We start from the raw sequence: 18,192 nt of genomic DNA on the forward strand, positions 1-18,192 counted from the left end.
GGCAATACATCCTAAACACCATCAAGATTTGTTTAGTTTTTATGTTTGAAACACACACTTCTTACCTCCTTCCTAAAATGAACAGACTCCACGTCTGCAAGAGGATTTATGCAAGGTGGGAATGCAACCTATAATTCAAGAACAACAACAGTTAACAAAAATAACACCACAATGTATTTGTATGGCAGATAATTTAATGAATCAACCTCCTGCTGGACACGCCTAGCTGCTTTCTTAAAATGTCGCACAGACGTAGTCTACAAACAGAAAATAATACGTTTAAGTACAATACTTTCAAATATACCATACAGACAGCCCATATTACAAACATCAGGAAGTACATTACACTTAACATTAGAAGATAATAATAAACATTTACTTTGAAGTTACCTGTATGTCTGTGGGACCATCTGAACCAGCCGATGGAGCAAGTGTGTCCATGGCAACCACATTGTCAGGTGAGAACTGTGGGATGGAACACTCCGTCACAGCCACTGGAGTGCCAATCTATTGAACAAGAATGACCAGATATTACCATCTATATGGAAATAATCTAAAAAAATGTAATCAAAAACATTCACTAACTTCACCAAGAACCACTCCTTTCTTGGGGGAATCAGAAGCGTGTTCAGACTCCCCTGAATGGTTCCTCTGTAATGATTAAAAATAATAATAATAATAAGCACATTGAAAGGCATTACTAGCAGTGTCACCTAAAGTCATACACTTTTAAGAATATTTATACTTTACAAAGTATCTTACCATCCCATCAGGTCTCACGGGTGTCCATTGGGAAGGGGGTGGAGGTGTAGTGGTTTCCACAACCTTCGCAACAACGCGTGGCACATTACTTGCCGTAACTGGATGAGACACCTGGCGCTGCACCAGTGGCTTTGGTGAGGATGTCTCCAAGAACTGAAGTAATTCACAACAGTTGTATGATCACTGACACCATAATGTATTTGTGTGCAAGAGTCTTTAATTAATCAAACAATTATTTACCCGCTGCTTTACTGGCCTGGGCTTCAAGACAGCAGGCTTCTTGCGATGTCCCACAGACGTAGTCTACAAACACAAAAGTATTATTTTTTAGTTTAGTGTAATACTTTTAAAAATGACATACCGACAGCCCATATTACAACCATCAGGAACACCATTACACTGTACATTAAGAGATAATAAACCCTTTGTCTAAAGATACCTGGATGTCTGTGGGGACATCACCAAGAGCCGATGGAGCTAGCGTGTCCATGGCAGCCAGAATTGTAGGTGAGAACCTAACGGGATTCAGGGGGATGAAACACTCCTTGAAGGCCACTGAAGTGTCATCAGTCTATTGAAGACATATTATCATCTAATCAAAATTCTTTGAAAAAGATAAATCAAAAACATTCACAAACCTCAGAAAGAACCACTCGTTTCTTGGGGGAATTAGAAGCCTTTTCAAATTCCCCTGAATGGTTCCTCTGCAATGGTAAATAAAATAAAACACATTTAGAAGCATTAGTGGCACAGCTGCTTAAAATTATAAACATTTTACAATATTTATACTTTATAAAGTGTCTCACCTTCCCGCTAGGTCTCACGAACGTCCATTCGGAAGGGCGTGGAGGTGGAATGCGTTCCACACCCTTCACAACCACACGGGGCACAATACTCGCTTTCAGCGGACGAGACACCTGGTGCTGCACCAGTGGCTTTGGTGCGGGTGTCTCCAAGAACTGATAGGAAGCATTCCACATCAGTTGCGTGAGTATAGGCATCCCGTGGTCATCACTGAGGTGGATCTGCAACCACAAACACAAACAAAAGAAAATACAAATTTATTACCTCAAATTTAAGAATCTTTACCTCGTTTTCTTCCAAGCAATATACTTACACCATCACGGCACCACAGTTCGCGACGGTACCTGGGTAGGTCATCGTGGATCGGCACGTAACTTACACCTTCGAAGCAGAAGGAAAAAATTTATGTAAAGTTATAAAATGTGATTGTTTGATGCCTAAGAGTATATAGCAATATCACTTGTCGTCAATACTACCTTTTATCTAATTATGTTGCAACTTACGTAGCTTAGCCGATCTGCGGTGGTACTCCTGCTGAAACAGGTCTTGACGCTCCCAGGATCCAACTAAACGGGGAATCATGGCGGTACAGAAAACCTAAAAAAATAAGGAAATAATTTTTTTTAATGTACGTTTACAGTCGCTTCCTATACCTCCAAAATTACACAAATCAGCTCCTCACCTTAGGCCAGCGACTGAGAATAGCCAAAAGGTACCGCTCAAAAGCATCCCCTGCCTCTTCAACTGTTCTGCTGGCCGTAAGGTTGTTAGAATGAGCCATGACGCAAACAGCATCAGGCTCCCGAGGTAACACAGCCTGTGAAACCTCAAGGCGCAGAAGATCTGCACAAGCTCCTGGAGTGGACATCACTCCAAAAGCGAGGCCGCCATCCGGCATAGGGACTATGCCGTCTGCCACGGACCTCAAGTGGGAGTCCCCAACAAGTAGGACGAACTAAATTAGAAAAAGAAATAAATACATTTTCATATAAAACAATCTGTATTAAATGACATTTCATACAAAAGACAATGTAATAAGCTTTTCAGGAAGAATGAGATAACAACAGTCAAAGTTTACAAACAATAAAACATGAAATGGTAAAACCAATTACAAAATACACCAACATAATGACATGTAAATAAAAATAAAGACATGTAAAAATAACTGAGCAGTTTAAGTTCTAAATCACAGATTGAGAAGCACTGAATAAAAAGGAAGATGGTTACAACTAGGTTTTCTATTAAGATTCAAAAGTTGGTAGACTTGGGGCACAAGTCTAAAAGAAGCCGATTCAATCCGTTTGCAGCACTGTAACTGACAGCAGCTTCAACACCATCTGACTGTTTCCCTAGGATCCCATAGTACTGCTACATAGTATTGGAAGGAAATCTATATTTACATTTTAAATATTTGTGAACATTACACTCACTTTCTTGTCAGGAATCCCACCCGGAAGGACCAACTTGTGAGATTTGTTGGACACTGCACTAGTTGGCCAACGACGAACTCTATGGCGCCAGCCGGTACCAGAGACTTTAAAGAAAAAAACAAAACAAATTTCAATCTTTTTTTGTCCAATAATTTTTTCACCTTACATAAATACAGTATAAATTAAATGAATTGCATAACACTACAATAATTTGTTCTACTAAATACATACGATGAACGTCGTCACTGCTAGGCGTTGGAATCCCAATACGCAGGGGCGGAGGTGGACGTTTGCTGCGCTTGGCAGCATCCGCCTTGCGTTTGGACACTTTGCCAGGCATGGTGAATGCTGTTTGAAACAAATAAAGTAAGTTAATTATTTAGAAGGCAACCCCACATTAGCTCCAAGCACTACACAACTGACTGTCACACAAGTTGCCTGTCACTTGTTAAACATTAAAGAGCAAGTCACCCCCAACTAAACTATTTTTTGCTGATAAACTAAATAAACGAGTGTCTAATCGTGAGGCAGACACGTGTAGTCAATAACTTGGCACTTCAGTGCATCTTAGTTCAAATTTAAATATTCTGCCTAAAACTGGCAGTGTTGTGCCGTTGTCAGGTAAAAACTCTGCACTGTATTTTAATTTAAATCTGCCACCGCTATTGGCTAAGAGGTATGCTATGATGTAAACTGGTACATTATGATGTCACAATGATGTTGTGAGCCTGTGTGTGTATTTGTTAGCAGCTCCGCCTTCCCGGTCTGCCAGGCAACAGCATTTGTTGCATTTTTCAAACATGAAGTGAGAGTGGGGTTAGACTCTGGTAGGGGTTGACTTGCTCTTTAAGTAAAGTTGTAAACATACAAAATAACCAGTTTTGTACCTTAAAAGGGAAACAATGCAGTTCCTGCTTGCTTTTAGCACCCCCTAAAGTTTGTAAGTAATTGACTGTTTAACAAGCAGAAATGCTACTTAACTTCTTGCTGTGCGTTTGTCTTTTTAACACCTTCATCTAACTGCAAAAATGTGTCCTCAGCCTTCATTAGTTTGTACAGGAGCAGTTTCACTATATCAAACAAATGAACTGTGTTCAACATTGAAGACATGTAGGCAACATGCAATGGAAGCAGACTCAAGCTCCATCATGTCAGCTACACTTTACTGAGATGAACAGGGACCAGCCTGAATACTCTGAAGTTGCATAGCTCAGGGATTACTTTTCACAAGTACATTTGATCATGTTTGTTGTTTCTATTTAGTAAATATAACATTGCTATACTACATTTATGTTCACCAGCAGCACCTCCTAGTCAGCCAACATTAGCTACATGCTCACTGCTAGTTGCCCTGAAAGCAAATGCAAAATGAGACTTTATTAATCATTTATTCCAAAACACCAACTTCTATTATGGCTGAGCTGATACAACAATGCTGCTGTAGAAATTAAACAAATCTTCATATGTCTCATGTGTCAGACTCTCCTCTCTGACTGCTAACAAGCTGCCATGCCAACCTGCTGAAAAAGGCATTTTTCTGGTTCTACCCTTTGAAGAGTGTAATAATAATTAAAAGAATGCAATTTCGGGTTTAAGACAAATTCTAATACTCGTCTTCATTACAAGGTATCTGCAGATTTAAGGGAGCCAAATTTAAGACTTTTTAAGACCTTTTTTAAGGCCACTTTGACCAAATGTAAGCTATTTTTAAAATTAAATTTAAGCTATAATTTCCAGCTATTGCCTGGAACCGGTGTTAACCACGTCACGAACGTGGGATTAGCCATCCAGTTACCATAAAACTTGCACTTCTCCATGGCGCAAGCTCCCACTAGCTTAACCAACTAATGCGGCAGGGTTTTTCCTGCATTCCAATTTGTGTGGCGGCTGCCTCCAGCTAATTTTGTGCCGCCCCAGCCTGATTTCACTCTGCCCCCAGCTATATTGATGTTATTTTAACAGCAGATGCAGCATTGCGCCACTAGGGCGTTGTATGAGCAGCGGTTCACCGAAAAGCGCCAAAACCGCAGCAGACAAAGATGAAAACTTGCTTTTCTCACTAGTTGGTACATATCTATGGTTGGTGCTATTGACGTCCTGATTTCACCCAGGCTCTTCCATAGCAGAGCTGTACAGTGCGACGACAAAAACTGTCTGTGCGTGTCTGTCTATTTTTAAACAAAGCACTGGTGCAACATCTTTGAATTTCTATTTTCCCCAGAACGTTATTGAACAAAAGTAAGTTATGTGTAAGAAAAATGCTTTTTGCTGGCACACAGTGTGGAAATCTGGATGCAGTGGAGGAAAATAAAGGAACCAGCAAAGGTACAAAGGCAGAACCGGTCCAAAGTTTGGGATCAAAAGTGCAGCTACACGCAGACTGGCTAATGCTAAAGCTAACAGGTAGCAGTCTCATTATCAAGTGGCACACAGAAAAATACATGATGATCGTAAAATTAAGAAAGACTAAACTCTACAAGCGGATGAAAAGTCCCCACCATCTTGTTTATTCTGCATCCTGCAGCAGTACATATCAGAACCGCTGCAGATACGAGTCACATTACTGCTACAAGTCTACGGCAAGCCATTGTAGTATATAATTCACAAACGCTTCCATCTTTGAACATAATTTGAACTGGATTATTCACAAGCCGTACATAACAGACACGCCACTGTTACATTGTTAGCAGCAGAAATTAAATGTTATTACCATTTCCAATACAAATGCATGTTAATGATATTTTACTGTATATATTTATGTGTCATTTAGACTGAGATGAGTGTTTTTAATACAAACCTAAAATGTTACTGAAATGTAGGTCAAATATTTAAAAATATTTTAACTATAAATATCAGATGGGAAAAAAGGAACTAAACACCAATCTAGTGCATATTATTGGGCCTTTCATAATAAAAGTCCATTATTTCAGCCTGACAATTTTGTTTGTTTTATTTCATATTTTTTTAGCAGCAAACCTGTTTTGTTTCACTTGAAATGTTGTCAAATGGAATATTCAATTAATCAACAGAAGCTTAGATTAGAACACTTAACGAAAAAATATTTGGCCTTTCAAAAAGTGATGCTGTTGAATGCACAGAGTATGCATGTGTTGGCGCGTGGTCAAGATGGTTCCACCTCTGCCTCAATTTGAGCCAGGTAAAACCCTGAATATGCTAATCTAAAAATAGCCCCCTTTCACAACAGAGTGAATGTGTACGGTTCCGCTTATGCCAATATCATACACAAAAAATGCTGAACACCAACTAGAAATTCATGGAATTTTTATAGAAATAAAATAGTCTTGTTTATTGGGTCCTTGGTAATTTAAGACCTTTGGAAACTGTATTTAAGGATTATTTGTAATTTTTAAGGATTTTTAAGGCCTTAAATTTGGAAAAGCTCATTTAAGCCTTTTTAAGACTTTAAGAACCCGCGAATACCCTGCATTATCATCAACCTTCATTTATGGAGCCTCTTACAAGCATGAGGCATGCCACCAATGTGCTGCACAGTAAAGTAATGTTACAGGTCCCAGGTATGTGACCATGCAACAGGTGATTCTGTTAAAAACAGTCAAATGAGCAGACAGGACATCAGTATGGTGTTGCTGCGTTAGCTCTTCATTGCAGAATTTTATTAACACTTTCAACCATGTCAAGCAGCACATTTTCTACCATTCACCTTGTTTAAGCAGTTCCCTTTTGACAAATTCTGAATAGTCAGACACTTATTTTACCGCATTTGACATTTTCTTGCAATACTGGTTCATCACTACATGTTCATAATATAATAAGACACTCATGGAACAAACTTAATATTTCTACCCCACTTGAGCTTTAAAATAATATAAATGCAAACCAGTTTAAATAACTCTTTCTCATCAACTACCTTGCTTATTTTCACTATTTCACCTACATGAACAAAATAACACTTCTTTCTCAGCAATGCCATTCATTTTACATGGAGCACACAGGATAAAATCCAAGTAAACATGAAGCCGTTATTGTGCCGCCATATCAACTTCACCATCGGGGGGCGCCAGGCGTACAGCACATTTAAACCACACATTAAGAACAAAACTTCCTCCCAAACCGATTAACAGGTGCTTGACAAACACATCTTGACACGGTTTTCTCCCATTTTCACCTGTTTATCGCTCTTATATGAGGACACTAACCTGTTAAAAACAGTCAAATGAGCAGACAGGACATCAGTATGGTGTTGCTGCGTTAGCTCTTCATTGCAGAATGAGGAAAAGCTAACGGCTGCGCCAATGTCCGCACCAAACTGTCCCGGTCAGCTGCCAAGTATCATACTGCCCTCTACTGGCATTAAGGTGCATTACCTTTACAGAACAGTTTACAAAGACAATGTCCTTAGAGACTCTAAGTTTTTTTTCTTTTCCTTTTAGCCTGAATCCATTAAATATATATTTTTTTTTCACACAGGAATAAATTACATCAGATGGTTAAAGCATCAATACGAAAAATGTGACCACATCTTTCTGTGTGTGTCACAGTAAGACTGAGAGACTAAAAATAAAAACTATCATTTAAAAGCAGAATAAACTCATGTAAATATATATATATATAAACATCTAACCTGCAGAATTAAAAGCAAAACCATAAAAGTGGGTCTTTAGCTTTGTTTTAAACGCCGCTACTGTACGAGGTCCTGTTACAGAACGTCACATAATGCCCGAGTGTTTATGGTGTTGGGCCCTCCTGAAATGTAATGACTGCTTTCAGTGTGAATTTCTCTCCTTGAAGTAGCAGAGTGGATGGGAATTCAATAAGCAAAACCTTTTTTGGACTGTGTAAACGGTGCCCCAAAGTTTCTGTTGAGCATTTTCCAAGGTCTGTGTCAATCCATACAAGCTCTCTCAGGCTGTAACTGTGACAAACCGTCCCTGTGCAAAGTTGCTTTCCAGATGAATCTGTTTTAAATGCTGTTGGAGATGGATCAGGACTTTTGATTGGTCTTTGACATGGTAATTCTAGAAGGTTTAGCCCTTGTTCAACAGCAGACTGAAGGTGAGCTATGCCAGTAGCATTTGACTTAAAAGCTACAGTTCACATATTAGGTTAATGTTTTAACAACCATTACCATTTTACCACATACTCTGCTGGTAGCACTCTAGATGGAGTAAGGTAATGTTAAGAAACATGGTAGTCAGTGATCCACAACCAACTTATTGGCTCAAAATACCTAATACACACCTACTGGCATGCCCCTTTAAATGCCATCATGAATGTTATTTAATGTTATTATTACGGCAGCACGGTGGTTAGCACTGTTACAGGGCTGCCAGCCAACACTGTCTTTAAACAAGCCGCCATTTTATTTCAGCCTGTCATCCCAGTTAGGGCCAGATTAACACTTTGTTGTACCCTGGGCAACAATATTCAAGGGCCCCATCATCACGACCCAAGGATCACCACAATATGGTCACATACAGAATATTTTACTGTAATATGCAGTAAATATACTCAATACTTGAATGCCTGACATCACGTAACCCGCTCAGGGTAACCTTTGACCCACCTCGTGTGGACTGACCAATGAGGAGAGGGTCTTAACTTGAGGCCCTCTCTTCATTGGTCAGTCTGCATGAGACTGACTCTCAACTGACGTTCAAAGTCATAGGCAGCGAAGCGTCTCTGTGCAGCGCAAAAGCCCAGGTGGAGAGTTAGTTGAATATAGGGTGACCATATTTCCATTTCCAAACAAGAGGACAGGGGATCTGTGCCTATGACATCACACTATGGCAACGCCACACAAACCACGTTGGGACCCATTTTTTGTAAGAACTAAATTAATATCAAATTCTGCCAATAAAAGGGCTCCAAAACAATTCATATGTAAATATTTAGCATATTTATTGCAAAATCTAATTTTTCTGCTTTAGTGCTGCGACAAGGTTTTATTAATAATAAATTATTATACCTTTTGTTTTACTACAGCAACGGTAAGCTTCCTGTGCACAGATTATTAAGGATGCTTGTTTCAGCTGTGAGATTAGACGATAGGATCAATGAAAAAATAAGTTGTCCCACACTCCACGGAAACTTTCAGAGAATCCACAAATAGTGGCTTTCAAATGGTTTTGTTACTTTTTGCAGGTTCAGAAAAGCAGCAGATGAGACAGCGTGTCTGATAATTTAGTTTTTCATCTGATAACATGTCAGCGATGTCTGAGGAGCTTTTATAAACACTGTATAACTAACACTCCTAGAGAGGGTATGAATTACACAGAGGCTTCTGGGGAGCCCAGTTATGGGGGGTGGGGGTGGGGGTGGGCGGGGTCATTTTGCCTTGGCCCCCAAAATGTCTTGAAACGGCCCTGGGTGTGTGACTGAGTTTTGAAGGTGATCTGAATTGTATCAGATGTATAAATATGACATGTGTAGAACTTATTGTTTTGTACAGGTAAAAACGTGTAGTGGAGATAAATCTACCTACATTTTACTTTTCAACACTTTGTTTTGTTTTCTTGTCTTTATTTAACTATTTTCTTGTCCTATCTGCCCGGACAGAGTGAAAAGTGGACATGTCCGGGGAAAACCGGACGTACGGTCACCCTAGTTTAATATAAAGCGGGAGATTACACATAGGCCTACACTATTTTGCTCGTGCCCTTGCTGTTCTGGGCCCTTTAGAGATCGTGCGCCCTGGGCAGAGGTGGAAAGACTACTAAAATTTCCTACTTAATGACGAGTACCAATACTTTGATAATTTTTTACTCAATTACAAGTAAAAGCACTTGCCTAAATTTTTACTCAAGTAAAAGTAAAAAGTATCGTAAACAAAATGTACTCAAAGTAAAAGTTACTTAGTTACATTTTTGTAAGCGTAAAAATGGCTACATCTAAGTAGTGCTAAATCACAACGCCAGTTCACAATGCGCTCGTGTGTGCGCTCACACACACACTCAAACCCGCAAGGCTTGAAGGAGGGATTTCTATTCAATCAGTGAGAACAGGACGTGCACACTGACTGGACGAGGTTTTTCTAGGATGGTTAGTTTCAATTGTGATTAACATTATTCTTTATTTTGAGAAAAAAATATATTTTTTAGATGCCATCAGTATGTGAGCTATCTCAATGTTTTCATGACAAAACTCTAACATGAGACTGTGCTCTAACCTGTCACATAACAAGCTAAATGAAAGTCAAATATTTCAGATGGACCGTATGACAGCTGTTAACGTTGGCTCTGCCCTACTTTACCTCTACATTACAGTTCCTTTATCCATGTCCATCCTAGAGCTCCTCTCTGACCTTCATGCTTATTTAGAGTAGCTGATTTTTAAAGTTAGCAGAGTTCATCCTTGGTAGTGGGTTCACTCACTCATTTAACCCTTCACCACTGAAATCAGTTTGTTCATTCCAGTCCTCCTAAATAATCATCCAATCAACCAACTGGAATCCTTAAGGGTCCCGTAACGTCCATCCTGTCAGAACAGGCCTTGGGAGCCCAGGTGTTACTAGAACTAATGGTGTCTCCTCACCAGCGTGAGCCAGTCTGTGAAAGTTGGACTCCAAACATGAACTTTAAATTAATGCATTCATCTCCTCTTGTAGCACATTAACATGTTTTAAAAGGCATGTATCATGATATGTTACACCTCCCAGACCAAAGATAAGATAAAACATTATCATAAACACTATTAAGATGTCATTATTTATGAAATATAAGTTATTTTCCTGAGCCATTACTTCAGCCAAGATATAAGATGCATGGATTTGATGAAACCACGCTGTCTCATGCAGTTCTATATGTGTAACACACACACACACACATGCACGCGCGCACACGCAAGCGCGCACACACACACACTGCATTCATCTCCTCTTGTAGCACATTAACATGTTTTAAAAGGCATGTATCATGATAAGTTACACCTCCCAGACCAAAGATAAGATAAAACATTATCATAGACACTATTAAGATGTCATTATTTATGAAATATAAGTTATTTTCCTGAGCCATTACTTCACCCAAGATATAAGATGCATTTAATGAAACCACGCTGTCTCAAGCAGTTCTACATGTGTAACACACACACACACACACACATGCACGCCCGCACATGCACACGCAAGCGCGCGCGCACACACACACACACTGCAGCATGTTCGAATCATTTGAATGACTAATTTAACTACACTGAACTGCTTTTGTAATAATTTAATCTCTTATTCTGGACTAAAATAAAGAAACAAGCTAAATCATCACATATCTGTGGCATCAAGAAGCATCTTCTGAGTTCAAACACAGCGATGGAGCACAATGTTTACACCTGAACAATATCAGGATTAACTCACAGAGGCCTGCAGGTCTTCTGTTTTATGAGCAGAGCGCTGATAATCCGCTTGTTATGAGCGCTAAACGTTATTTTGCCGCTGCCGTGCGGAGCGGTAGGGAAACACATTTCAAACACGGAACCGAGTCCGGCTACCGAACCGAGCAGAATTCCGATGACGTCACACCGGTGCGCGAAAGTGCGGGTTCCAACCCACAGGAGGGAGAGAGGAGGTGAACAGCAAGTTGATCGACTGAACTTATGTCTTTGAGCAAAAGTGTACACCCACACACCCCCAACGGTTTAGACGTGGCGCTCATGCAGGTGTCTCTTTCCGTTCCGACGCTGCTTCACGTAATATTTGTAATTTATTTAGCCTATAATTTATTTTTACTCAGTAACGGATATGATTTAAAATGTAGCGAATTACAATTCTTTTTTAAAAACTTACTCAAGGAAAAGTAAAAGTACAGCTTTTAAAAACGACTTAAAAAGTATAAATATACAAAAAAGCTACTCAATTACAGTAACGTGAGTAAATGTAATTCATTACTTTCCACCTCTGGCCCTGGGCAATTGCCCACTTGCCCATATGTTTAATCCGGCCTTGATCCCAGTCACCGAACATTGCTAAACCAGACCTCCGCAGCTTCCAAAGAATGCTTTCCCTGACAATTACAGCAAAACTAGCGGTCTAATTTACAAGCCTACACAAACACCCCACTGAAATAAATTTGCACACACAGGCTATTAACATGGATTTAGAGCCAGCAGAATAGCAGAGAAGCTAACTTACAACAGCCAAATCTTATCATGTTTAAACACCGCCAAAAAACAAGCAAATTTGACTCACCTCAACAGAAGACGATGCGCTGCGTTAAATGCAAACAGAGGAACAGAGGTGAAGGAAGCTCTCCAAATATGGTTGATACCAACTTGGAAAACGAGGGTTAGGGAGAACTCTGAATATACACGAGGTACACTCAAAGCGGGTCTGTAAAAGACTGAAGCGTTTTGGGCGCCTATTTCAGTTAAAGGTTGTCTCAACCAATCAGTGGGGCGGAAGACGGTTTTTGAAACCAAACAACCAATAGAACTCCGGGACTTGACGTCACTTTACTTTTTTCACAATTAGTAACGCTACAAACCGGTTTCACCTTGTTCAATAAAGTTTTGAAAAAAAAAAACACTACAAATCGAAAATCAGCACGTAGAAACGTCTCCCATAGCATAGGTGCTACTTACCACATCGCCAGATTTATGGTGTTCTTTTTTCCTGTCGAATAAACAATTATAAGTTCGCTGAACTTGCAGCCATTTTCCTACTGGTTTTACCGAATACTTTGACATCATGTTTCAATTCAAACACTGTAATGATTAACTGAGCATTAAACATAAATTTGATTTTTTTCCCCATCTCTTTAAATTACAATGCTGTGTATGTTTTACACGTGATTTTTTACTAGAAAAAGGAATCAGCTGCACAAATGATCATATCAGCACGCTGCAGGTTCCTACCCCATTTGCACATGCTAAAATATGTGACAGTTATTTTATGTGAGTAATTTTATACTAGGATATCAGTCTACTGTGCTTTGCCTCTTCTTGCAAGAACGCTTAATATATAGTCATTTCATTCTCCATGATAGAGCCTGACATTCAGCTTTTACAACATTCTACAGTACTCTCATATCTTGCATTAGAGTTTAATTATTTATACCGTTTTTAACGTACATCACATATAAAGGAGTTGATCCTTGCATATGACATTACCTTTAAAATGAAAAATGTACTAATATCAGTAATATATACACATTAAATAATACCAGAAGAATAACACACATGTCAAAATGTAGTCTGTAACCCATGTGAACTTTTCATTTTGTCCTGTAGGCTGTTGGATGGTAATTCCACACAGGGGGCTGGCCCACCTATCAGATAGGAGGAATAAAGGAATCAGATCAACAGCTCCTCACCACCAGATTGTATTCCTAAGGGGTAGCATCCAGTCAGTTTATCTTTTTGAAACTTTACCTCTTCATCTGCCTTTGTTCATTCCGTAGGATTGCAAAACTCCAGCAACTCATGACGCCTTAATAGCTACCATCCTCTCCTCCAGAACCACGTTTGAATCTGTTCCCTGGCTCCATGGATGGCCTCCCTTACTTAAATCATCTGGTCTTCAGTGCATGTCCTGTCCACACTCCAAATAAACACTGTAAGCTGTTTCCTACATGCATCATCACCATTCTCTTATAGACTGTTGCTCATGTACACTTCCTGATTCCATATGGATCTTCTCACCTGCCCACAACTTTGCTTTCTCCACACTGAAATACATAATTTTTGCTACATGTAATAATGAAGACCCCAATGACAACAAGAAAATAAGGAACATTTGCATTACATAACCCTTTTGAAAACAAACATTTGTCAAATAACTTCTGTTAGCTATTATTTAATGAAGATTGTAGCCATGTTACACCTACTGAATATGATTTGATTTTCATGTTTCTGTTCAATTTCTGTAAATTACACAAAATGTCAACTGTAATTACATCACAATACATCATTGATGTCAAATTACAGTGCTGTAAAATTAACATTTGTCTTTCTAACATTTTTAACCATTTAACCATCCTTTGTCTATGGAATTACGAGCCTCACTTATGGTAATAACCATCACGATTAAACCCAGGTTTGTGTTGGTACCTGAGAATATCTCAAACAACAAGGACTCAATCACTACCAGAAATCACAACATTTATTCAGTTACAAACTAGGCTACACACAGGGAACACTAAGGACACAACAAGCTCATCCAGATTTGTCATGTAGGGCTGCAGTCTTTTAACCCACATGAAAGAATCACACACGGAGAGAGAGGTGAGTAAAATTATACATGTTTTATTATAAAGAAAAATAATAACAAAAAGCGCTGATCCAAACTGGGCCAGGGGGAGTATTCCAATCCTAAAATAGAAGATAACAAAATGAATACTGACAACCAGGCAAACACCGGAGTAATGGTGGCATAGTCTTACTGTGTGAAGTGGGATTTTGAGCAGGAGAGGGAGGCAAGTCAGGTCTGAGCTGGAGATGGTCTGGTGGAGAGGAGTAGCAGGCAGTGAAGTAATCCAGGACAGGTGAGAGGTGGAGAGCGGGAGACCAGAGGAGTTGAGCGGCGTTGGGTGAAAAATCCACTTCAGACAGCAGGAAGCTGAGGTAAGAATCCAGGGCTGGTACTGCAGCAGACAAGGAGAATAAAACTAAGCACGGGGGAGAAAAAACACGAGGCTAGATTTAAACAGGAACGAGGAGAGCTACAGTACCCAACAATAGAGTATCAACTGGCGCTGAAGTGTGGCAACACTGCTCCTTATATCCTCTGGCCTGGCTGATGGTCATCAGCTGCAGCTGGGGCTCTCCAACCTGCTCACCTGCAAACACTTACCCCTTCTTTCCACTGGAGCCGTCAGCAGCACGTTACTGCAGCAGCACGTCAAGCTGCTGCTTGGCCCTTCCCACGAGACGCGAAGCAGCAGGGGAGCAGCTGTCACCGACCGAGCACGAAGTCACACGAGTGACTTCGTCAGTAAACACAACAACAAGCAGGAGAAAACTACAACATGGTTTGTGTTTTATGTTCTGTCCGTTTTATAATCGCCAATACGGACCTGAAAGACAAAGGAGACCGCTAGCTAGGTGATAACTTCTCACGGGGCTGCAGTTAGTAACCTTTTTTAAAAGTAAAGCAACCAGAAGGCAGTACGTTTCTTTATTCTGAAAATCTCGGGAGCTTCTCTCCATTTCCGCGTCCGATTTCCTGTCTTTCCTTCCCCAAAAATGTCGAACTTGACCCATTTCAGAGGCGTCGCGCGTAGAAAATAGAACCGGAGCGTAAAGGCCGCGACATGCTGCTCCTGAGACGCGGCCGACTCGCACTGCTGACGGCTCCGGTGGAAAAGGTTCTGTTGACCACAGCGGCTCCTATCAGCAGCTATGACGTGCTGCTGCAGTAACGTGCTGCTGACGGCTCCTGTGGAAAGAAGGGGTTAAGAGCACAGCAGCAGAGGAAAAGCAGAGCCATGACAAGATCACAGTAAATCAACAGGTGTAAAAGGCCTCCACACCAAGCCTGAACAAGAGCACTGCAGCGCTGCAAACTCACTGTACACAGAAACCACAAGACAGTACAGATGCTTGGGTCAGAGGCTGAAAACAGGGCAGATGAACAGTTTAATACCATGATGCAGTTCTTCTGTGAACTGACAGACAGGCAGTCTAAAAACACACAGCTCACCTGGACAAAGCAGCCAACCAGCAGAAGCATGGAGGGTGTTTTGACTGCAGTGAACACCTTAGCAGATAAAAGTTAACTTGTGACTCCACGTGCATATCACACATGTGAAGTTATTTTTACACTGAAATACTTGAGTTTGTAGCAGGCATGCTTTTAATAAATGACTTTAAGAGTCAGAAGTACTTTGTCTCTGAGTGATGTCAGGTAGATGCAGTTTACTCACATTAAATATAAACTACTGGCTCTCATCCTCAGGTGTGTAATCTACTCCAGTTACTCAGGTGTGTAATGTACTACAGCTACTTAGGTGTGTAATCTACTCCAGTTACTCAGCTCTATAAAAGTCCACATTACAGCAGGAAGTGGATCACATTTAACAAAGGTCACACACTCAAAAATGTTGGGCAGCTTAAAGCACACACACCACTTTCTACATTTTAACCTCACATGTGACACATTTTAGAAACTCTCACATGTTTTCTAACCCATCAGTCACATATAGCACTTGCAATGAAGCTCTGTCACCTTAGAGGCTTGCAGCAGATTTCATAGTGACTTGAATGTTCACACCAAGCTTAGTCAGGTAATGGGATATGTATTTAGCATGTAAACATCACTTTACTTCCAAAGGAACATTTTACCTTTAATAGTGTGAATTCATATCAACACATATGTTCTCTCTGATAAACATCCAACATAGCTGTGGATGTTGGCTGTTTTCACTCTTCTCTGGACGCTCACTGAGGTTAGGAAGCACACAGCAGCTGTTTTTAAACTACAGCAGAAAAACAATAGAATACAGTTAAAATGTATAATCATACAAATGCATACAATCAACGTGTTTAATAGGGTGAACTTACACGTCGTGTTTTGTTTCTCTGCCGCGCTATTTTTCTTCCTTCCTACATAACGGACCATCTCCTGCTGGATTCTTCATCTCCCGACTCTCTCTGCGTGCTCTAGCAGCCTCTACGTCATACCTGTGATTTGATTGCTCATCAAAGGTATTCTCATAAAGCACGTAATGAGCACGGTCACCTCCTGAGCCCCATTACCAGCTGTGAGCTCAGCTTCATGTTACTGTAATTCCAGCTCTTAAAACCTTTTAGTTCTGCCATTGTTCAACTCTGCCTGGCCTTGTTTATCTTTATCTTTGAATAAATTCGTCAAAAAAGGTCGTATCTGCACAAAACATTTTCAGGACAAGCTTAGCTTTCCGTATCTGTAAAGATTTTGCAGCTATTTTGTTTGAAATTACCCAAAAAAAAAAATTTAATAACAGAAAAAAACTGATTTCATTTTTCTTCAGATATGTATGAAGAGAAAATACAGATGTACATGAATAAAAAATCTGAAATACCAAAAATCAAACCTAACATGGATTACAACCTTGTATTGATCTTTTTACATTTACAACTTTCAGTGTCTGACTTTCAGGTGATATTGTCTGTCAGTGTTCAGGCGTTTTTAGCTGCTGTGGTCTTCTGCAGAGCAATTCCTGTCCTGCTGCAGACAAAATACTTTCTTGCATTCTTAGCACATCCAGGGAGTGCTTTTTTGCACTGCGTGTACCTGGTTTATCCATGACGGGAAGCTGATAGCCAGGAGTTCTTCTGGGGATAAATCTGGGTGGCGTGGGTTGACAGTACCTGGGTTTGACTTTGTTGTCCAGGAGTCTAGAAGATGTGGAGCATCTCCAGCAAGATCCTTCCTCTGACACTGCCCATTGCTGGTGAATGGCTCATCAGAAGAATCTCTAAAATTAAAAATATATCAAATCATATAACATTTAAATTTTCAAGCAGTAAATACTGGTAAATGAAAACTGAATAAAATAAAATTAAACACAGAACTAAAGTTAAAAATATTTTTGAACTGTAGATAAACTTACTGCAGCTGTGATGGGAAATCATCTTCACTCGCACCTGAATCCTCAACCACAGATGTATATGGAGGTTTTGTTTTCCTGGAAGTAGCAGTAGTAGTATAATAGAATAGTAATAGTATTAGCACAAATACTGGACAACAAAAACTGGAACGTCTTTAGTGGAAATATTTAGTGCAGAGAAACTTACTGCGTTTGTGACGGAAAAACGATGAGGGCACATCTTGCTCCTCATCAACAGATCTTGAGGAACATTTCCTATTTCTAGAAGATTTCCTGATTTCTTTCATTATTTACAAAAACGAATCTAACATAAAACAATAAAAAGCCTCCGTGAAAAATGCATCTGAAAAAAAAAATACGGGTGGTAAAACAAAAACAAACATGGCAAAAAATGTCACAAAAGTCTCAATGTATGCTAAATTACTAAATGCAAACATAAAGTACGATACTTACCGAAAATATTTATTATATCAGTATAAGAGAACAGTGGCGGCTGGTGAAAAATATTTTTGGTGGGGCTGTGCTATTTTTTTTAACAAACTTATGCTTTCTGAGCTTTGTGCACAACTTCACTATTTCCTGAATTAAGCACAGCTCTTTTATTTCCTGTCTTACATTATTGGACAAAGGGATTAATCCACGTGTGTCTGACTATTGGCACGCTGCCTTGCGGACCAAGGCTGAAAAATACTGCATTA

At 39.8% G+C, this 18,192-nt stretch overlaps 1 protein-coding gene and 1 pseudogene across 3 annotated transcripts in view; one reads left to right on the forward strand and one right to left on the reverse strand.

The window, feature by feature from the left end:
- The window catches only part of LOC139070185 (glucocorticoid modulatory element-binding protein 1-like), a 214,411-nt pseudogene that overhangs the window by 127,406 nt on the left and 68,813 nt on the right, over positions 1–18,192 (forward strand).
- The window catches only part of LOC129156319 (uncharacterized), a 39,087-nt gene that overhangs the window by 15,272 nt on the left and 5,623 nt on the right, over positions 1–18,192 (reverse strand). The window contains exons 3-24 of one of the 3 annotated variants that reach the window (XM_070551688.1): positions 17,682–17,837; positions 17,498–17,572; positions 16,467–17,362; positions 16,248–16,381; positions 15,607–15,663; positions 14,636–15,473; positions 14,348–14,548; positions 12,157–14,276; positions 3,228–3,344; positions 2,997–3,100; positions 2,249–2,521; positions 2,070–2,163; positions 1,880–1,947; positions 1,569–1,787; positions 1,401–1,466; positions 1,202–1,333; positions 1,003–1,065; positions 763–915; positions 586–651; positions 391–507; positions 207–257; positions 66–128 (exon numbers count right to left, since the gene is read on the reverse strand). In XM_070551688.1, coding sequence (XP_070407789.1) covers positions 66–128; positions 207–257; positions 391–507; positions 586–651; positions 763–915; positions 1,003–1,065; positions 1,202–1,333; positions 1,401–1,466; positions 1,569–1,787; positions 1,880–1,947; positions 2,070–2,163; positions 2,249–2,521; positions 2,997–3,100; positions 3,228–3,336 — 1,578 coding nt within the window. In that variant the 5' untranslated portion in view covers positions 3,337–3,344; positions 12,157–14,276; positions 14,348–14,548; ... (4 more) ...; positions 17,498–17,572; positions 17,682–17,837. Of the gene's footprint in view, positions 1–65; positions 129–206; positions 258–390; positions 508–585; positions 652–762; positions 916–1,002; positions 1,066–1,201; positions 1,334–1,400; positions 1,467–1,568; positions 1,788–1,879; positions 1,948–2,069; positions 2,164–2,248; positions 2,522–2,996; positions 3,101–3,227; positions 3,345–12,156; positions 14,277–14,347; positions 14,549–14,635; positions 16,382–16,466; positions 17,363–17,497; positions 17,573–17,681; positions 17,838–18,192 lie in introns of those variants that run through there. The other 2 variants (XM_070551685.1, XM_070551689.1) reach the window with 2 other exon arrangements.

This window comes from Nothobranchius furzeri, chromosome 5, assembly GCF_043380555.1.
Source record: "Nothobranchius furzeri strain GRZ-AD chromosome 5, NfurGRZ-RIMD1, whole genome shotgun sequence".
NCBI lineage: Eukaryota > Metazoa > Chordata > Actinopteri > Cyprinodontiformes > Nothobranchiidae > Nothobranchius > Nothobranchius furzeri.